The sequence below is a fragment of the Chiloscyllium plagiosum genome, chromosome 23 (assembly GCF_004010195.1).
Source record: "Chiloscyllium plagiosum isolate BGI_BamShark_2017 chromosome 23, ASM401019v2, whole genome shotgun sequence".
Classification (NCBI taxonomy): Eukaryota; Metazoa; Chordata; class Chondrichthyes; order Orectolobiformes; family Hemiscylliidae; genus Chiloscyllium; species Chiloscyllium plagiosum.
Genome location: NC_057732.1, coordinates 44,961,250 through 44,979,034, shown reverse-complemented (window position 1 = coordinate 44,979,034; position 17,785 = coordinate 44,961,250). Strand labels below are relative to the sequence as shown.

The 17,785-nt window shown below is 41.4% G+C and overlaps 1 protein-coding gene across 1 annotated transcript in view; it reads right to left on the bottom strand.

The window, feature by feature from the left end:
• LOC122561839 (ankyrin repeat and SOCS box protein 13-like) overlaps positions 1-13,244 on the bottom strand; it is a 34,048-nt gene extending 20,804 nt beyond the window's left edge. The window contains exons 1-2 of the mRNA XM_043714076.1: positions 13,105-13,244; positions 550-737 (exon numbers count right to left, since the gene is read on the bottom strand). Coding sequence (XP_043570011.1) covers positions 550-737; positions 13,105-13,147 — 231 coding nt within the window. The 5' untranslated portion in view covers positions 13,148-13,244. The remainder of the gene's footprint in view (positions 1-549; positions 738-13,104) is intronic.
• Positions 13,245-17,785: the final 4,541 nt, after the last annotated feature.

The following is a 17,785-nucleotide window of genomic DNA, read 5'->3' as shown; positions in this document are numbered from 1 at the left end:
GTAGGTTCTTTACCCAGAGAGTGCTGGGAGCATGGAATGCGCTGCCTGTGGGAGTGGCAGAGTCAGAATCATTGGTGACCTTTAAGCGGCAATTGGATAGGTACATGGATAGGTGCTTAAGCTAGGACAAATGTTCGGCACAACATCGTGGGCCAAAGGGCCTGTTCTGTGCTATTTTGTTCTATGTGCTATGTGCAGCAACTGAAGCAACATAGTAAGCTGGCGTGCATAGGTGACATTGCCAGCAATTGGTTGGGTTATAGATGTGCAGAACACAAAAATAAGAGAAAAAAAATTGAAACGTAGAAGTACAACCAGCCTCTGTTTGTGTTTCAAGACCTTCCCTTCTGAGTTTTGAGACTTTCTGTCTCCCTTACGAGCCAGGTATTCAGAACTCACCCAACTCTAACACTAAACTTGACAGAATCTTCTCTTCTACACGTGATGCCCTGCACAAAAAGTCATGACACTTGTCAAAAACAGAACAGCCTGTTAGGGGAATAACACAAACAATACATGACTTTTAATGGAAAAGTACCCAGATTATACCTGTGCTCCTGCAGCAAGCAGCATTTGTACACATTGGATTTGCCCCCGCAGACTTGCCTCATGCAACGGGGTTATGGAGTCTACGGTGACTAAATTCACACAAGCTCCATTTTCAATCAGCTGTTTCAATTTCAGGATCTCGCCTTCTTTGACAGCTTCATGCACAGGTGTGTGCTCAGCCCAAAAACCTAGAAATGACAAAAGTGAAATCAAGTCTCTTTTAAAAAATAGACTGGAATATAGCACTTATATTTCAGAAAACCAGATGGATAGATTTGAAACTTCACACACCTGAGCATTTATTTACAGAGTTGTACATACAAGTTTGCAAGCCCTAACACAGTAAACACAGGTGGACTGCAAGAGTTTGCAAGAGACTGAAAGGAACACACAGACTAAGATGCTTTCTCTGTCACAGGCTGGATGTTTCTGCTACATTGTCTGAACACAAAGTTGTAGCCATTTGCCCAGTGACCAGTCAAGAAATGATTATTATGCTAAGTACATCTGATCACACAAAATTGGAGGGGGTTGAAAAATCAACCCAGGTCTGTTATTTGGAAAGAGCATCCCTGGACAGACATGATTGGAACCAAAATGCATCTCCATCTTCTCCACTGGTTGGTGGCAGCTACAAGGTAGACTCAATGAATTCCAGTAACTCTTCTTTTTATTTTAATGACTGGAACATGTTGCACATATTTTTTCCCATTTTTAAGTCAACAATCCAAAAGAAAAATAAAGTGATTTTCACAGAATAAAATATTATATTGCCAGATAGTCTTTGTTTTGGACCACTAAGAATTTATTTGTGAGAGATTTCCTTTTGTAAAGCAGGAGTTGGTATCTTGAATTCACCAATTTAATTTTAGACATTTCCTTTCTCTCAAGCACGTTTCAAGCTAACATCATCAATTTGTAATCACTTTTATTCACTTTCACAGAGTGTTATCCCACAAGGAATGATTATCTGTTCAATTCACTTGAATATTCATCTTCAAGTGTCACAGCACCATAAAAACAGACCCTTCAGTACAACTTGTCTATACTGACCAAGTTTCCCAACCTAAACTAGTCCTACCCACCTGAATTTTGGCTCATATCCCTCCAAACCTTTTCTATTCATGTATTTATCAAAATGTCTTTTAAAATGTCGTAACTGTACCTGCATCTACCACTTCCTCTGGAAGTTCATTCCACATATGAACCATCCTCTGAAAATGTTGTCCCCACCCAGGTCCCTTTTAAATCTCTCTCTTCTTACCTTAAAGATATGCTTCCTCGCTTTGAAATTCCCCATCTAATGGAAATGTCCTTTCCTCTTCACCTTATCTAGGTCCCTCATGATTTTACAAACCTCTATAAAGATCCACCCATCCATCACCTACGATCCAGTCAAAAAAGTCCCATCTCATATGCATCACCTTTACCTCTGGTTTGGTAACCAAAGTACTTTAAGCAACCATTTTAAATTCAGAAGGAGCAGCTACGGAGTTACTTTTTCACGCAGAGGATGCATGGAACAAACTGCCAGAGGAAGTGGTGGAGGCTGGTACAATTACAACATTTCAAAGGCATCTGGATGGGTATATAAAAACATCCATCAGAAAGTTTAGCATGTGAAATTTCATGAATATTGACTGGCTTCATGAATTTTGGGATAGCCAAGGTTGGAAACTTACATGTGAATTTCTCCAGATCAAATACTTTTAATGTTTTAAGGGCAAATGAAGCATTCTTCATGTTAAAATGTTTTATTGTAGTACTTAACTCCATCAAATCAAAACTAGTGTCTAGTCTGAGTGCTGAACCAGATAAACTGATTAATTAAACTACCTAATTACTCTGTTTGCTCTTTAGATATCTCATCACTTCTCTGTGAAGACTTGGTTTGATTGATGAAGAGGGGAGCAATGCGCTACAAACACAATTATTGATTTAAAGTTATTCCAATCCTACTCTACTTACTATCTAAAAGAATAGATTGAAAAGCCCCACAAGCCAGCCTCCCAATTTGATAAGTACCCCAATTTGACAGATTGGCCACCATCCTGACATTCAAGCAATATTTGAATTGGCTGCGCACTATATGAGTAGTTCAGGCACAAGATGCTACTGAAGTTGCTAAGTCCACTGCCTTACCCACACTATCCTTGTTACATTCAATTCCCTACTTGTAATTCACCAGTTTCAAAACTTTCTTGTTCTAGCTTACAAATATCTCTTGGCTTTATCGAAACATCCCTCCTGCAGCCTATGCAGTCTTTTCCAGGTGCTCACTTATAAAGGTACTTCGCCTCATTGCTTCCTTCCTCAAACTTTGATTCCTCCCTATGTACTGTTGCCAATTCATCCATGTGGGACTTTGTTTCTCAATAGTCCTCTCAGCATGGTGTTTGGTTTAAAATATAATCTTGGAAAGTGCGTTTGTGTATGTGTGTGAGCATCCATGTGCAGGGGCAGGCATGCCTCAGAGATTGTGTGCATTGCACGTGTTTATGAGAGGAAGACAGAACGTAAGAGATGACAAAGCAATTTAGATAAAAGTGAAAATAGGAGCAAATTGAAAAGTAAAAGCATGCAAAGACATAATGCAGTGGCAAATAAAAAGTTTTTTAAAATTTTTTTCCTGGAATATGCCAGCAAGGTCTGCAATTGTTAACTGTCCCCTAATTTCCCTTGAACTGGTGGCTTGCTGGGATGTTGCAGAAGGCAGTGATTAATTAACGTCACATGCAGTTTAAACTGGGTAAGATTGTCAGGCTTCCTTCCTTTATGGATATTAGTGAACCAGATGGGTTTTTACAACAAAGGTAGTTTCATGCTGACACTAGTTTTCAATTCGAGATTCATTCACTGAATTTAAATTTGGCGAGATTTGAACCCGTAACCCCACAGTATTAGTAGAGTGAAATTACCACCACCTCCCCTTGAAGTATTACAGACCCATTGAAAACAAGACAGAGTGCTAGAGAGACACAGAGATGGACAGAAACTGTTCTTGAACTTGGCTTTTATACGTAAAAGCCACTTATGGGATGTGGACATCACTGGGTGGGCCAGCATTCATTGTCCACATGCACTTCCCTAAAACTGAGTGGCTTGCTAGGTCACTTCAGAGAACAATTAAGAGTCAAGCTCATTGGAGTTATATGTAGGCCAGACAGGGATGGCAGATTTTTCTCCCGAGTGAACCAGCTGGATATTTACAACAACAGTCAGCAACAGGCTAGGTCATAATTCCAGATTCTTAAACAGAATTCAGATTTCACCACCTACATATTGGGATTCAAACCCATCTCTAGAATGTTAGTCAGATTACTAGTCTAGTCATATCACCACTACATGTACCCAGCTGCGTCTCCAAAGATTGTGCCAGAACCTATGGTTCTTGTCCTAACAAGCAAGACACACACACACACAGGATTAGAATGGAGGCTTTATAAAAGGGAATTTCAGGAATTAGGAAACAGGTTAAACAGAAAGATCTTAAGGGAAGTAATCAGAATTAATTCTGGTGCTATACAGTAACATATATACAATGAGATAAGGAGACAAGTGCCTGGCTGGTGAGATATCAGAAGTGGGAAGGGTTCAGATTTTTAAAAGATAGAGAAGTGGAGAAATAAATTTAACACTAATAATAATCAAAAGAAAAAGGGGAGAGAGTGAGAAAGAGAAAGAGAGAGCGAGGGAGAGAGAGAAACTGAAAGAGTAAGATAATGAAACTGAGAGTCAGAGTGAACATGCAAGGATGAAACTGAAAGTTGTGGCAGCAGGAATGGAAACACGAAATCATGCCTGGCACAGAGAAAATGAAAGAAAAATAGAAGAGAGAATCTACACGTGGCTGGCAAGAAGAGAGCCTGAATTACATATACTATGACAATAATGAAAGAGTAAGATAATGAAACTGAGAGTCAGAGTGAACATGCAAGGATGAAACTGAAAGTTGTGGCAGCAGGAATGGAAACACAAAATCATGCCTGGCACAGAGAAAATGAAAGAAAAATAGAAGAGAGAATCTACAAGTGGCTGGCAAGAAGAGAGCCTGAATTACATATACTATGACAATAATGCATTATCTTTCCTCTTGGCCACACTGCAGCTTGTACAGTGGTTACTACATCTATCACCCTCCAATGCCTCTCACTGTTGGTGGAATGGCCTCACTCAGTGCCATTCATTCATTCTAATTGACCATTACAACACTTCACTTTGGGAATCCACCTTCAAGACCTCTTCCGTGTCTATGTGCTGCCTTCTGTAATATCACAAGATGACATGTGCTTTAGCCTCTGCTTCTACATGTATGCCCAGAATCTACTTCTCCACTTGTGCTTGTAGATTGCTTCCCTTGTACCCAACCTTGGACAAGATGTTGTATTCTCCAGCTACAGATTGGTAAGACAAAAAAAGTGATTGTCTTTTATATCACTAGAAACTTATTTATTCCAGATTCCCCCAATTCCCAACACTTTTCAAGGCTGAAACGGACTGTGTATAACAGTGGTCTACTAAATTCACTGTGTTGAGCTGACTAATTTATTCATCACAAAGGCTGAAATAGCTTCCACCTGCATACCTCCCACTTTCACACTATTTTCCTCTGAAACCCTGTTCCATGTTTCCAGCTTCAACTGTGCCAAGTTCTCACAGCGATTTCCAATTTTTTTTAAACCCTCCATCATTAATTAATTCAAAATGATTTACTATTAATTTTTGCCACATATCAATCATTGAGACTCCTGGCTCCCCACAATGTCTCAAGGCAGGAACTGGAGAAAGAGAATGCTCACCTCTCAATGCAAAAGCTGCTGACAGTACAATCCACTCACTCTTGATCTCTGGTACAAAAGGAAAGTGTTAGAAATATTCACAGTGAGGACAAACTGGGGTGGGGCAGGAAGAGACCAAGAGGAGATACAGAAAATTAGAAAGAGAAAATGGACATCGAGTGAAGAGTTACAGTGAGAGATAATAAAAGAGAAAATCTGAAAAGTATTGCGCAAATCTGAAAGTGAAACTGCAAGATGGAAAGTGAAAATAAGTCAAAGACAGTGAAAGAACAAGAGCCAAACTTGAACACACTCAGTAACTGGTTTATAATCATACGAACCAGTGAACCCATTTTGTATTGCACAAATCTAAACTTACGTGTTAAAGGAAAAATTTCACAGATTTCTGCTGAGAGATTCAAATTGGTATAAGTTTATCCCTTGAATTTCTATCATCTCCACACAAGTCCATTCACTCCATAATCTGAATCTTTCAGAGTTATTAATCTCGCTTTGGGTCAACACCAGCCCACCATCAATAAAGATTATATACACCCTTATTATCAAGTATTTATTTCTTTGCATCATTTATCTCCAGAACAAACAGCAGAACAATCTGTTATTCAGGTTGACTTGCACCGAAATAGAAATTTAAACCTGTTTGCTTCCGTGCTGTTCTTAATGAGCTGTTCTTTGCTGCCTTTTAATTCTAAAGATGATTCAAGTCAAAAGGTTACCTAGATTTGATTCACACCTCCCCACCCAGCAGACTCCACCCCTCCGCCCCCACCCCCCATCTCTGCACCACTAAGCCCATTTCCATCCCTCTCAATTGGATATTAATTTGATGTATTTTAGACCTACAGATGCCAGGTTTCAGTAATGAAAGTGTTACATCAGTAAAGCACCTTCCATGACTTTGGAATACTTTAACTTAGCCTCGTAATCTCTCTCTGGCCTCTGGGTCAAAAAGGTTTGGAGTTCAAATCCCACACCACCGACACGAGCACACGATTTACACTAATCTTTCAATGCAGTACTGCTTCCTTCCACATTTTGGACATTTTTCTAGTTAACCTGTTCATGACAGTTATTATACACATCTGGAGTAGGTTGGACTTGAACCTGGGACTCTTCTTAGAGATAATGGAAAGATATATTCCAGGGCTGCTCTCTCATTAGAGGCAGATGACTCATGGGGATTTAACCTAAGCAAAGGACAAGGTTGAGGGGGGGGCAAGGACATTACCACTGCACCACCAGACTCTCCTTCCATACAGTATTGACAGCACACAACTGTCAGAGAAACCATAGTTTTTAAGACTTCAATATTATGTCTCATCAGAACATTCTCAGGTGAATATAAAATATCGTTTGGCACAGACTTAATGGCCGCCTTGGGGCTGCAATCACTCTTAAAGGAAAAGTGGGAGAATTTTCTCTGGTGTTCTGGCTTGCATTTATCCCTCAACAAACATCACAAATCAGATGATTTGTCCAGCCATTATTGCAAATGCTGATTATGGGAACTTGCTTTACACAAATTGTTCTGCTTTGTTTCCTGCAGCAGTGACTTCAGTACCTGAGCTCATGACAGGCACTATACCAATGTAAGTTCTATCTTTCTGATACCCAAACTGGCAAGACCAGATTCATTGTTGTGGATATAATGAACAGTGATGGAGCAGTTATGCATTATTACTGCAGTAAGTTAACAAACTTCAAATGTTCAACTCTATTGTGTAACCCCTTTAGCAGGCAAACATATTTTGAACTCCTCAACAACACATGCCAGGCACAGAATTTGCTCAAGGTTACTTACTCACTCACTCATTCTGTGAGTGCAGTGGAGTAAAAGGATTCATCCAATGAAATTTCTAAGGATTGCATCATTCTGAATTACTCTGCGGTAGACCATTTGATGACATATACAGCAAGGCATTTATTATGCATAAAAATCATAGATTGCAAAATTTGAAACAAAGTTTTCCTTTACATTAATGGAGCCCTTCATTACTTGAGCATTACCTACTGGTAGATCCTGCTGTGCATAAATTGGCTGTCTTGCTTCCCCACAACAGTGGCTACACTTCATAAAGTACTTAATTGACAAAGTACTTTCGGACATCACGAGGTTGAAAAAGGCGTTGCATCCTTAAAAGTTGGTTATTTCTTAGAAAATAAGGCTGTTAAGTGCACAATGTGCTTCATAAACAGCAATAAAATAATGAGCTGATCATATTTGGTTGAAGGATAAATGCCAGCTAAGACACCAGAGAATTTCTGCTTTCTTGTCTTCAAAATAATGTCATGACATGTTTCCCAAGGGGCATCTTCTGAATTGTGCTCAGCATCAAGCTTTGTCATGGATTTGAACAGGGTATCATTCTAGTCAACCCCAATTCAGGTCTGCCCAATTTCCTCACTGTTCCATATTCCAGCACAAGTGAAATCTGCATGTCTCTGATGACCTAGAAGCATGTTGAGCTGAGCAGTGCAGCATTAGCTAATGACATCCGACAGCAGAATCATAATCAGCTTGTGATGATGCCCAATTTCCTTCCCTAGAAAAATGTCATTGAACTTACTGGAAATAAAAGGAATTGCCACAAAAATTCAAGTTCTCTTTGGATTTCTATTTAATTTGATGGGATTTCAAATTTTCACACAGCAATAGCGATATTTCCATTGACATTCTCTGGGTTGCTTTTGCCTGATGAAGGGCTTTTGCCCGAAACGTCAATTTTCCAGCTCCTCGGATGCTGCCTGATCTGCTGTGCTTTTCCAGCACATTCAAATCTCAAATTCTCTGGGTTGTTAGTTCAGGTTCAGCAGCATAACCACAATGCTACCCCAATATCTCCATTTCTTAGAGCAGTCTGAACAAGAACAAATGACAACAAACAACCTTTCTTCTACTGCCTTCCCTTTCACAGGACACTGACTTCTACTGAAGCTTGGTTTCACAAGCAATGAGGAGAAAGTGAGGTCTGCAGATGCTGGAGATCAGAGCTGAAAATGTGTTGCTGGAAAAGCGCAGCAGGTCAGGCAGCATCCAGGGAACAGGAGAATCGACGTTTCGGGCATAAGCCCTTCTTCAGGAATGAGGAAAGTTTGTCCAGTAGGCTAAGATAAAAGGTAGGGAGGAGGGACTTGGGGGAGGGGTGTCAGAAATGTGATAGTGAAAAGAGGTCAAAGTGAGGGTGATAGGTCAGACTGGGGTGGGGGCAGAGAGGTCGGGACCTCCGCGGCTATGGGGAATAACTCTGTCTCTGCGGTCGCCGCAGCCACTTCCGCCCCCAGTGACGTCACTAACCTACATGCCCACATCGCGTGTCCCAGAGGTGTTCTCTGAAGTGCTCCGCAAGTAGGCGGCCTGTCTCCCCAATATAGAGGAAGCCACATCGGGTGCAGAGGATGCAATAGATGATGTGTGTGGAGGTGCAGGTGAATTTGTGGCGGATATGGAAGTTTCCTTTGGGGCCTTGGAGGGAGGGGAGGGGAGAGGTGTGGGCACAAATCTTGCACCTCCTGCGGTTGCAGGGGAAGGTGCCGGGAGTGGAGGTCGGGTTGGTGGGGGGTGTGGATCTGACGAGGGAGTCACGGAGGGAGTGGTCTTTACGGAATGCTGATAGGGGAGGGGAGGGAAATATATCCTTGGTGGTGGGGTCCACAAGCAATGGCCAAGTGGTATTATCGCTGGACTGTTAATGCAGAGACTTATATAATGTTCTGGGCACCCAGGTTCAAATCCCACCATGGCAGATGGTGGAATTTGAATTCAATAATAAAATTAATGATGACCATGAAGCCATTGTCGATTGTTGTTAAAAAAACATTTGGTTCACTAATGTCCTTTTGGGAAGGAAATTGCCATCCTTGCCTGGTCTGGCCTACATGTGACTCCAGACCCACAGCAACGTCATTGACTCAATTACCCTCTGGGCAATTAGGGATGGACAATAAGTGCTGGTCTAGCCAGTGACACCCTCATCCTGTGAACGAATTAAAAATAAATAAATGTTCACATGTAACCCAGCAGTCTACATCACCAAACTACTGGATTTGGATATATCACCTCCACCTGGTTTTATTCTGTGCGCACACACTTTGCACACTGGATATCACTGTGAAGGGGATAATGAATCTTTCTACACTGAGGCCAGTTGCTGCAGGAAAAGTTAGTTTGTCACAGGTCAGACCTGCCCTGGGGCTTCCCTGATCTGTTTGACTCAATTCTATGCTTGTTGGTACATCAAGTGTACATTACCAAAAACATCTCAACCCCTTTCAATTAGGACTGCTGTACTCCACCTTCTTGAAGCAAGGAGGGAAACATTAAATCTACCTTGTGCTAATTTCTCTGCAGCAGGTTCTTAGCATCTGGTAAGGTGGTATTTTTGTTTTTTCAAAAAAGATGAAAAGACATGACAGAATGACAAAGGATGCAAATTACAAGGGGAATGTATCTTCTGCAAATGTCAGCATGGTAACCTCTCAATTCCACATCTCCCTTAATTCGCCTCCACTCTAACACAGTTTATCACACCATCCACCTAAAAGCACCTCGTTGGTTGTCCTGTTGACAGGGAACGCACTGACCTGGTTCCATTCTTCACTATAGAAAGGTAATCTGAAGAACACCTACAATTGCTTCCTTGCTCACTCCTGTACCAGTATCTCTCCAAGCCATCTATCCTTCTCTGTTCCTACTTCTCATCCACATACTGATGTTTGATGGCATCATTAAAAAACACCTCTACATGGACATTGATGCCATCCAGCTCTACCTCACAACCAAGTGAGAGACAGGAAAGCCAATTTGCATACAGCAAGCTCTCACAAACTGCAGTGAGGTAATGATCAGATCGTATACTTTTACTATTCACTCACTCATTCCATGTGCTCACTAGAGTAAAATGATTCATTCATCAAAACTTCTGAGGATTGCATCATCCTAAATTACTCTGCAGTAGAATCATTTGATGGTGTATACAGCAAAGCATTTACTATGCATAAAAATCATAGATTGTAAAATTTGAAACAAAATTTCCTCTACATTAATTGAGCCCTAATATCATGAAAATTATTTGGTTTTTATTGAACAGTAGATTGACAAGAGAGATCCTGCTGCACATAAATTGGCTGCCATGCTTCCCTCCATTACAATAGTGGCTACACTTCATAACGTCCTCGATTAGCATAACATACACAATTAACATAACACACCTTTGGACATCTTGAGGTTGTAAAAGGCTGGTTGATTGACATACCAGTTAGGACATCCAGGATAACTCCCCTGCTTTTGGGAATGGGAATAGACCATTCAGCCTCTTGAATCTGTTCCAATGAGATCATTGGCTGGTCAGTTGTCTAACTCCATATATCTGCCTTTGGCCCACGATCCCCTGAATAGCCTTGCTTAAAGAAAACCTCTGACTCAGATTTAAAACTAACTGACCTAACATAACTGCTGTTTGTGGGAGAGAGTTCCAAATCTCTACACCCTCTTTTTCTAAAGAATGGCCGTGGGATCTTTTACATTTACTCGGGAGGATAGATCAGGGTCGCATTAAATCTTTTAAAAATTCTGATTATAATATACTTTTGTACATCATTAATTATAAATTAGATTAAATAGTTTGATTTTATGCAGGAAAAGGCTGCATTATGAACAGCAGACGATTTTGACTGTCACCGTCCCAAGCTTTTGAGGTATATGTTGGCCAAAGGAAAGTATTGTTTCTTAGTCGAGTAAGACCATTTATTAATGATTCAGGCGAGGTGACGGAGGTGAGTACAATTACATTTAAAAGGCATTGGGTGTGTAAATTAATAGGAAGGGTTTAGAAGGATATGGACAAAATGCTGGCTAACAGGAACTAGATAAGTTTAGGATATCAGTATGGACGAGTTGAACTGAAGGGTCTGTTTATGGATGAGTTAGACCGAAGGGTCTGTTTCACGCTGTATAACTATGACTTATCTGAAATATGGAACTTGCAACAGTTGAGCCTTTCTTCAGCATTGTACTATGGTGTTAATCACACAAAAAGGATATATTAAAAAAAAAGATAATTTTATCTTCATCCAAAACACTGCCCAAGTTGTACTGAGTCCCAATCACCTACTCATGCTTATTGATCAAAAAAGATACCAGGTTCACTTTCTGCACTTAAAAACATTACTGGCACTGCCTCTCCCATCATCCCTACACCCCGTTCAATAACCTTGCCCAATCCTTCAAACATTCAGGAACTCTGCAATCCACCAACTCCGACCTCTTCTGTTCACCCGATTTCCATCCTTCCACAACTGAAGGCCTTGCTTCAGCTACCTGGAAACCAAGCATTGATATTCTTTCCTAAAATCTCTCCTTTTCTCTCCTGCGCTTTGACCAGAACATATTTATTCAGCAGCAAAATGAAACATCACAAGGTGCTTCGTAGGAATGTTATAAAATAAAGTCTGACACAGGGGTGCATTAGGAGCAATCAGGTCAGACGACTTCTTTTGTCAAAATAGTAAGACACATCTTGAAGGAGGAAAATGAGGTAGAGAGATGTAGGAAGTGTATTCCAGAGATTACATTCCGAACAACTGCATATACATCCATAACAGTTATACAGAAAAGAATGACGGATGCTCAAGAGGCTAGATATCTGAGGCTTGCAAGGAGGAGATTATAGAGGGAAGGAGCATAGTCACCCAATAACGAGATTGAAAATGTTAAAATCATGGTGATTCGTGATCAGGAGTCAACCCACTCTAGTGGACACAAGAGTGATGAGGAAAACTGGGTTTGCTGGGAATTAAGGTTGAAACTTTATTGCTGGAACAGCACAGCAGGTCAGGCAGCATCCAGGGAACAGGCGCCTCCCTCCTACTCCGACCTATCACCCTCACCTTGACCTCTTTCCACCTATCACATTTCCCACGCACATTTCCAACGCCCCTCCTCCCTACCTTTTATCTTCTCCTGCTGAACACTCTCTGCTCATTCCTGAAGAAGGGCCTGTGCCCGAAACGTCGAATCTCCTGTTCCCTGGATGCTGCCTGACCTGCTGTGTTGTTCCAGCAATAAAGTTTCAACTATGATCTCCAGCATCTGCAGACCTCACTTTCTCCTTGCTGGGAATTAAGACAGAAGCAGAGTTTTGAATGTAGAATATGGGAGAAATAGCTAGGAATGTGTTTGAATAGTCAACCCTTGAGATAATAAAGGCACAAATAATGGTTTCAGTAGATGTGCTGAGGTATAAAGTTGTGTAGTGGTAGAGAGGTAGGAACAGACACTTTCAGGGTATGAATGAGATCAGAAAACTCTCAGAACAAAATACAATATTTAAGATACAAACAGACTGGCTTAATCTTGGGCAGCTGCCAATGGGAGGGATGGAGTCAACAGCTTGGAAAACAGCTTGAGTTTCTGTGGAAGGCTCACTGGATCCAAAATGTCAACTCTGCCTCCTCTGCACAGATGCTAACCTGGTAGGTTTTCCCAGTAATTACTATCGCTTGGAAAAACAGGACTTAATCGCCTCCTCTGGAGCAATCACAGTGAGTGTTTTTGTTCTTATGCTGTTGTGAAGGGAATGGGTGTTGCATAAATACAAACTATCATTGCTATTCACTACATACGCACAAGCGGTCATCGCGACAAAGCAGGGTAAACAGCCCGAGTTAAAACCAAAATAATGCCGCTACAGCACAGGTATCCGTACAGACAATCTCAGTCAGTAACCACAATAATTCCTTGCATGACCCTGATACTCACTGATGTCTCCCATTCCTCTTTGCACTACGCGGCCACTTTCCATCTTCAGATCAGCTGGGCGCCATCACGTGACGCGGGCAACTCGCTACTTTGCGATTGCAACATTGTACTCGATCCGCGCATGCGGGAAATGGCTCGTTCTGCGAAATCCCTATACGGAAGCGGAAGTGTGTGTGACAGAGAGAGGGGGATGGTGTAAGCGTGCAACATTTTAACGGGCGGAGTTGTGTTAATTAGTTTGTGAGGATTAGCGAGGGAAGGATTTACGTAGAGTCTGAGTAATGAGTCAGTGCTGCGTAAGTTCCTTCCTCCACCATCCAATTAGAAAGATTTTATAGTAAGAATGCCAGAGAAGTTCATCATGTTCTTCTTACCTCCATTTTAGTTACAGTCAGCTGGCATTGTTTCACAGTTATTAAGGAAAATCACAAATTATTTTTAAACAGCTGGATTTCACAACATTAAAATAGAAATATTGCAAACACTCAGCGGATCTGATGCTATCTCTGGAGAAGAAATAGGATAATCGGGAAGAATTTGGCGCTTGCAACAATGAGAAACTGTACCATCAAATCATAGAGACATAGAAGTTGTTATCGTAGAGACATAGAAAATCGCAGCAAGTTGTAGGTCATTCAGTCCTTCGCGACTGCTCCGTCACTCAATATAACTATGACTGATCGTCCAACTCAGAATCCTGATTCCATTTTCTCCCCATATCGCTTGATCATAGAATGATAGAATCTCTACAGTGCAGAAAGAGGCTATTCAGTCCATCGAGTCTCAGAGGAGCATCCCACGTAGACCCATCCCAGCCCCCCTCAACCCTTCCCCCAGCCCACATGGGACTTTTAACCGTAGTTAATCCATTCATCCTGCACATGCCCGCACAATACGGGGCATTTTGTTTAGTGTGCTAATCCATCTAACCTGCACATTTTTGGACTGGATCCTTTTAGTATTCCATCTGCCATTTCTTTGCCCACTCTCTTAAACTGTGCAAGTCATTCTGCCCATCCCTCCACCTATGTTTGTGTCACCTGGAAATTTAGCGATAATGTCCTCAGTTCCTTCATCCAGATCATTAATGTATTATATGAATACCTGTGGCCCCAAGGCTGATCCCCATGTTACTCCACTAGTAATTGGCTGCCATCTTGAAAATAATTCTCTGTCCCATTCTCCACCTTCTGCTCGTCAGCTAATCCTTTATCCATGCCAGTATTTAGCCCCTAACACAATGGGCTGTTATTCTTACTTAGCAGCCTTCTATGTGGCACCTTGTCAAATGTCTTCTGGAAGTCCAAGTTGATCACATCCATTGACTCTCCTTTTTCTAACTTGCTCATTATCTCCTCATATGCCCGAAACGTCGATTCTCCTGTTCCCTGGATGCTGCCTGACCTGCTGCGCTTTTCCAGCAACACATTTTCAGCTCTGATCTCCAGCATCTGCAGACCTCACTTTCTCCTTAAATATTAACACTGTCTATCTGTTCAGAAATGCTGTCAGACCTACGGCGTTTATTCAGCACATTCGTATTCCTGAAAAATTATTTGCCAAATGAGGTGTAACTGCTTATTGTAAATATCAAATCAACACTAGACATGAACAATCTATCGGTCCTAATATTGTATTCATGGAGAAAGACAAATTTATACTTCATGATAAACATTCCAGAATTTATTTTAATATGTTTTTTTTAAAGATGCCTTTCTGATATTTTAGCATTAGAATTTTTAGAATTAGATTTTATTGTCATGTGTATTCAAGTTCAAAAGTACAGGAGTGTAGTGAAAAGTGTATGATATTGCCAACACATGGTACCTAATTACAAATCTTAAGTACAAAAGAGATTAGGTGCAAAAACAGAAAAATAAAGAAAGAAGCAAAAAGTTTCACATTACAGTTCTTCATAGTACAAACTTAGGAAAATAAAGATACAAAGTTAAAATAGAGACATTATTCTTATATAGGATGTAGACATTGTTGGCAATACAACACTTGTGGCCCATCCCTAGTTGCCGTTGAACTGATTAGCGCTCTTAGCCATTTCAGAGGCCAAATAAGAGTCAACCACATTGTTGTAGGTCAGGGGTCATGCATTGGCCAATCCAGGTAAAGATGGCAGTTTCCTTCTCTAAATGACATTAGATGGGTTTTACAAAATAGCTACATGGTTGCCATTAGACTAGCTTTTAATTCCAGAGTTTTTCATATTGAATTCAAATTTCCCCATGTGCGGGATTCAAATCTTTAGCCCGCATCTCTGGTTTACTATTTAAACAGACAAAGGAAGCACATGGTGAGGACAGTGCAGGAGAGTGAGAGAGAGAGAGAACCTGCACAGTTACTGCCTTTGCTGTTTTAAATTCATGTGTCGCTGGACATCGGAGTGTGTCTGGGAAAATTAACAGTGAAATTCACAACTAATCTTGGAGGAACCTGTTTGGGTGAAGTTCACAGCACAGAATCAGATAAGTTAATCGTTGTTTTAAGTATGTCCAATAGAAAGGCTGCAGTAGTGAGTAGTGAGTTATATGTTGTTGGAGATATGTCTCTTGATTAAATTTAAAATATAAGCCATAACTTATATCTGTTTGTAGAGGAATAAGACAGTAATATTTTCTGGGTCTGTAGATTGTGAAGGAGCAAAAATGGCCTTTAGTACAGTGATATGTACTTCTTGTCAGATGTTGGAGTTTAAAGAGAGTTTAAGCGTTACTGTGGATTATATCTGCCATAAATGCTGTTGGATACGAATGCGATCAGATCGAATGGATAGGTTGGAGAGACAGTTAGAAGCGATGAGGAATTTGCAACAGTAACAGTATGTGATGGATGGCAGGTATAGGAAGGGGGGAAAGTCTCAGATACAGTCACATAGATGGGTTAACTCCAGGAAAGGTAAGAGAGGTAGGCACCTAGTACAGGAGTCTTTTGTGGATATACCCATTGCAAACAGGTATGCTGTTTTGGAAAATGTAGGAGGTGATGGATTCTCAGGGAAACGTAGCACGAACAATCAAGTTTCTGGTATTGAGACTGGCTCTAATGCAACGAGGTGTACGTCGGCTTCCAAGAGGTCAATTGTGTTAAGGGATTCTGTAGTCTGAGGTACAGACAGACGTTTCTGTGCCCAGCAGAGAAAAAAGCAGAATGGTGTGTTGCTTCCCTGGTGCCAGGATCAAGGGTATCTCAGAGAGGGTGCAGAATGTTCTCATGGGGGAGAGTGCCAGCAAGAGGTCATTGTCCACGTTGGAACCAATGATATAGGAAGGGAAATGGTTGAGACTCTGAAGGAAGATTACAGAGAGTTAGGCAGAAATTTAAAAAGGAGGTCCTCAAGGGTATTAATATCTGAATTACTCCCAGTGCAACGAGCTAGTGAGGGCAGGAATAGGAGGATAGAGCAGATGAATGCGTAGCTGAGGAACTTGTTTATGGGAGAAGGATTCACATTTTTGGATCATTGGAATCTCTTTTGGGATAGAAGTGACCTGTACAAGAAGGATGGATTGCACCTAAATTGGAAGGGGACTAATATACTGGCAGGGAAATTTGCTGGAGCTGCTTGGGAGGATTTAAACGAGTAAGATGTGGGGATGGGACCAAGGGAGATAGTGAGGAAAGAGATCAATCTGAGACTGGTACAGCTAGGAGAAGGAGCGAGTCAAACAGTCAGGGCAGACAGGGACAAGGTAGGACAAGTGGGCGGCACAGTGGCACAGTGGTTAGCACTGCTGCCTCACAGCGCCAGAGACCCGGGTTCAATTCCCGCCTTAGGCGACTCTCTGTCTGGAGTTTGCACATTCTCCCCGTGTCTGCGTGGGTTTCCTCCGGGTGCTCCGGTTTCCTCCCACAATCCCAAAATGTGCAGGTTAGGTGAATTGGCCATGCTAAATTGCCTGTAGTGTTAGGTGAAGGGGTAAATGTAGGAGAATGGGTCTGGGTGGGTTACGCTTCGGCGGGTCGGTGTGGGCTTGTTGGCCGAAGGGCCTGTTTCCACACTGTAAGATTAATCTAATCTTAAAAAAAGGACTAATAAATTAAATTGCATTTATTTCAATGCAAGGGGCCTAACAGGGAAGGCAGATGAACCCAGGGCATGGTTAGGAACATGGGACTGGGATAACATAGCAATTACAGAAACATGGCTCAGGAATGGGCAGGACTGGTAGCTTAATGTTCCAGGATAGAAAGGGAGATAAGAGAGGAGGGGGAGTGGTATTTTTGACAAGGGATAGCATTACAGCTGTGCTAAGGAAGGATATTCCCGGAAATACATGCAGGGAAGTTACTTGGGTGGAACTGAGAAATAAGAAAGGGATGATCACCGTATTGGGATTGTAATATAGACCCGCTAACAGTCAGAGGGAAATTGAGAAACAAACTTGTCAGGAGATCTCAGCTATCTGTAAGAATAATAGGGTGGTTATGGTCGGGGATTTTAACTTTCCAAACATAAACTGGGACTGCCATTGTGTTAAAGGTTTAGATGGAGAGGAATTTGTTAAGTGCGTACAAGACAATGTTCTGATTCAGTATGTGGATGTACATAATACAGAAGGTGCAAAACTTGACCTATTCTTGGGAAATAAGGCAAGGCAGGTGACTGAGGTGTCAGTGGGGGAGCACATTGGGGCCAGTGACCATAATTCTATTAGATTTAAAATAATGA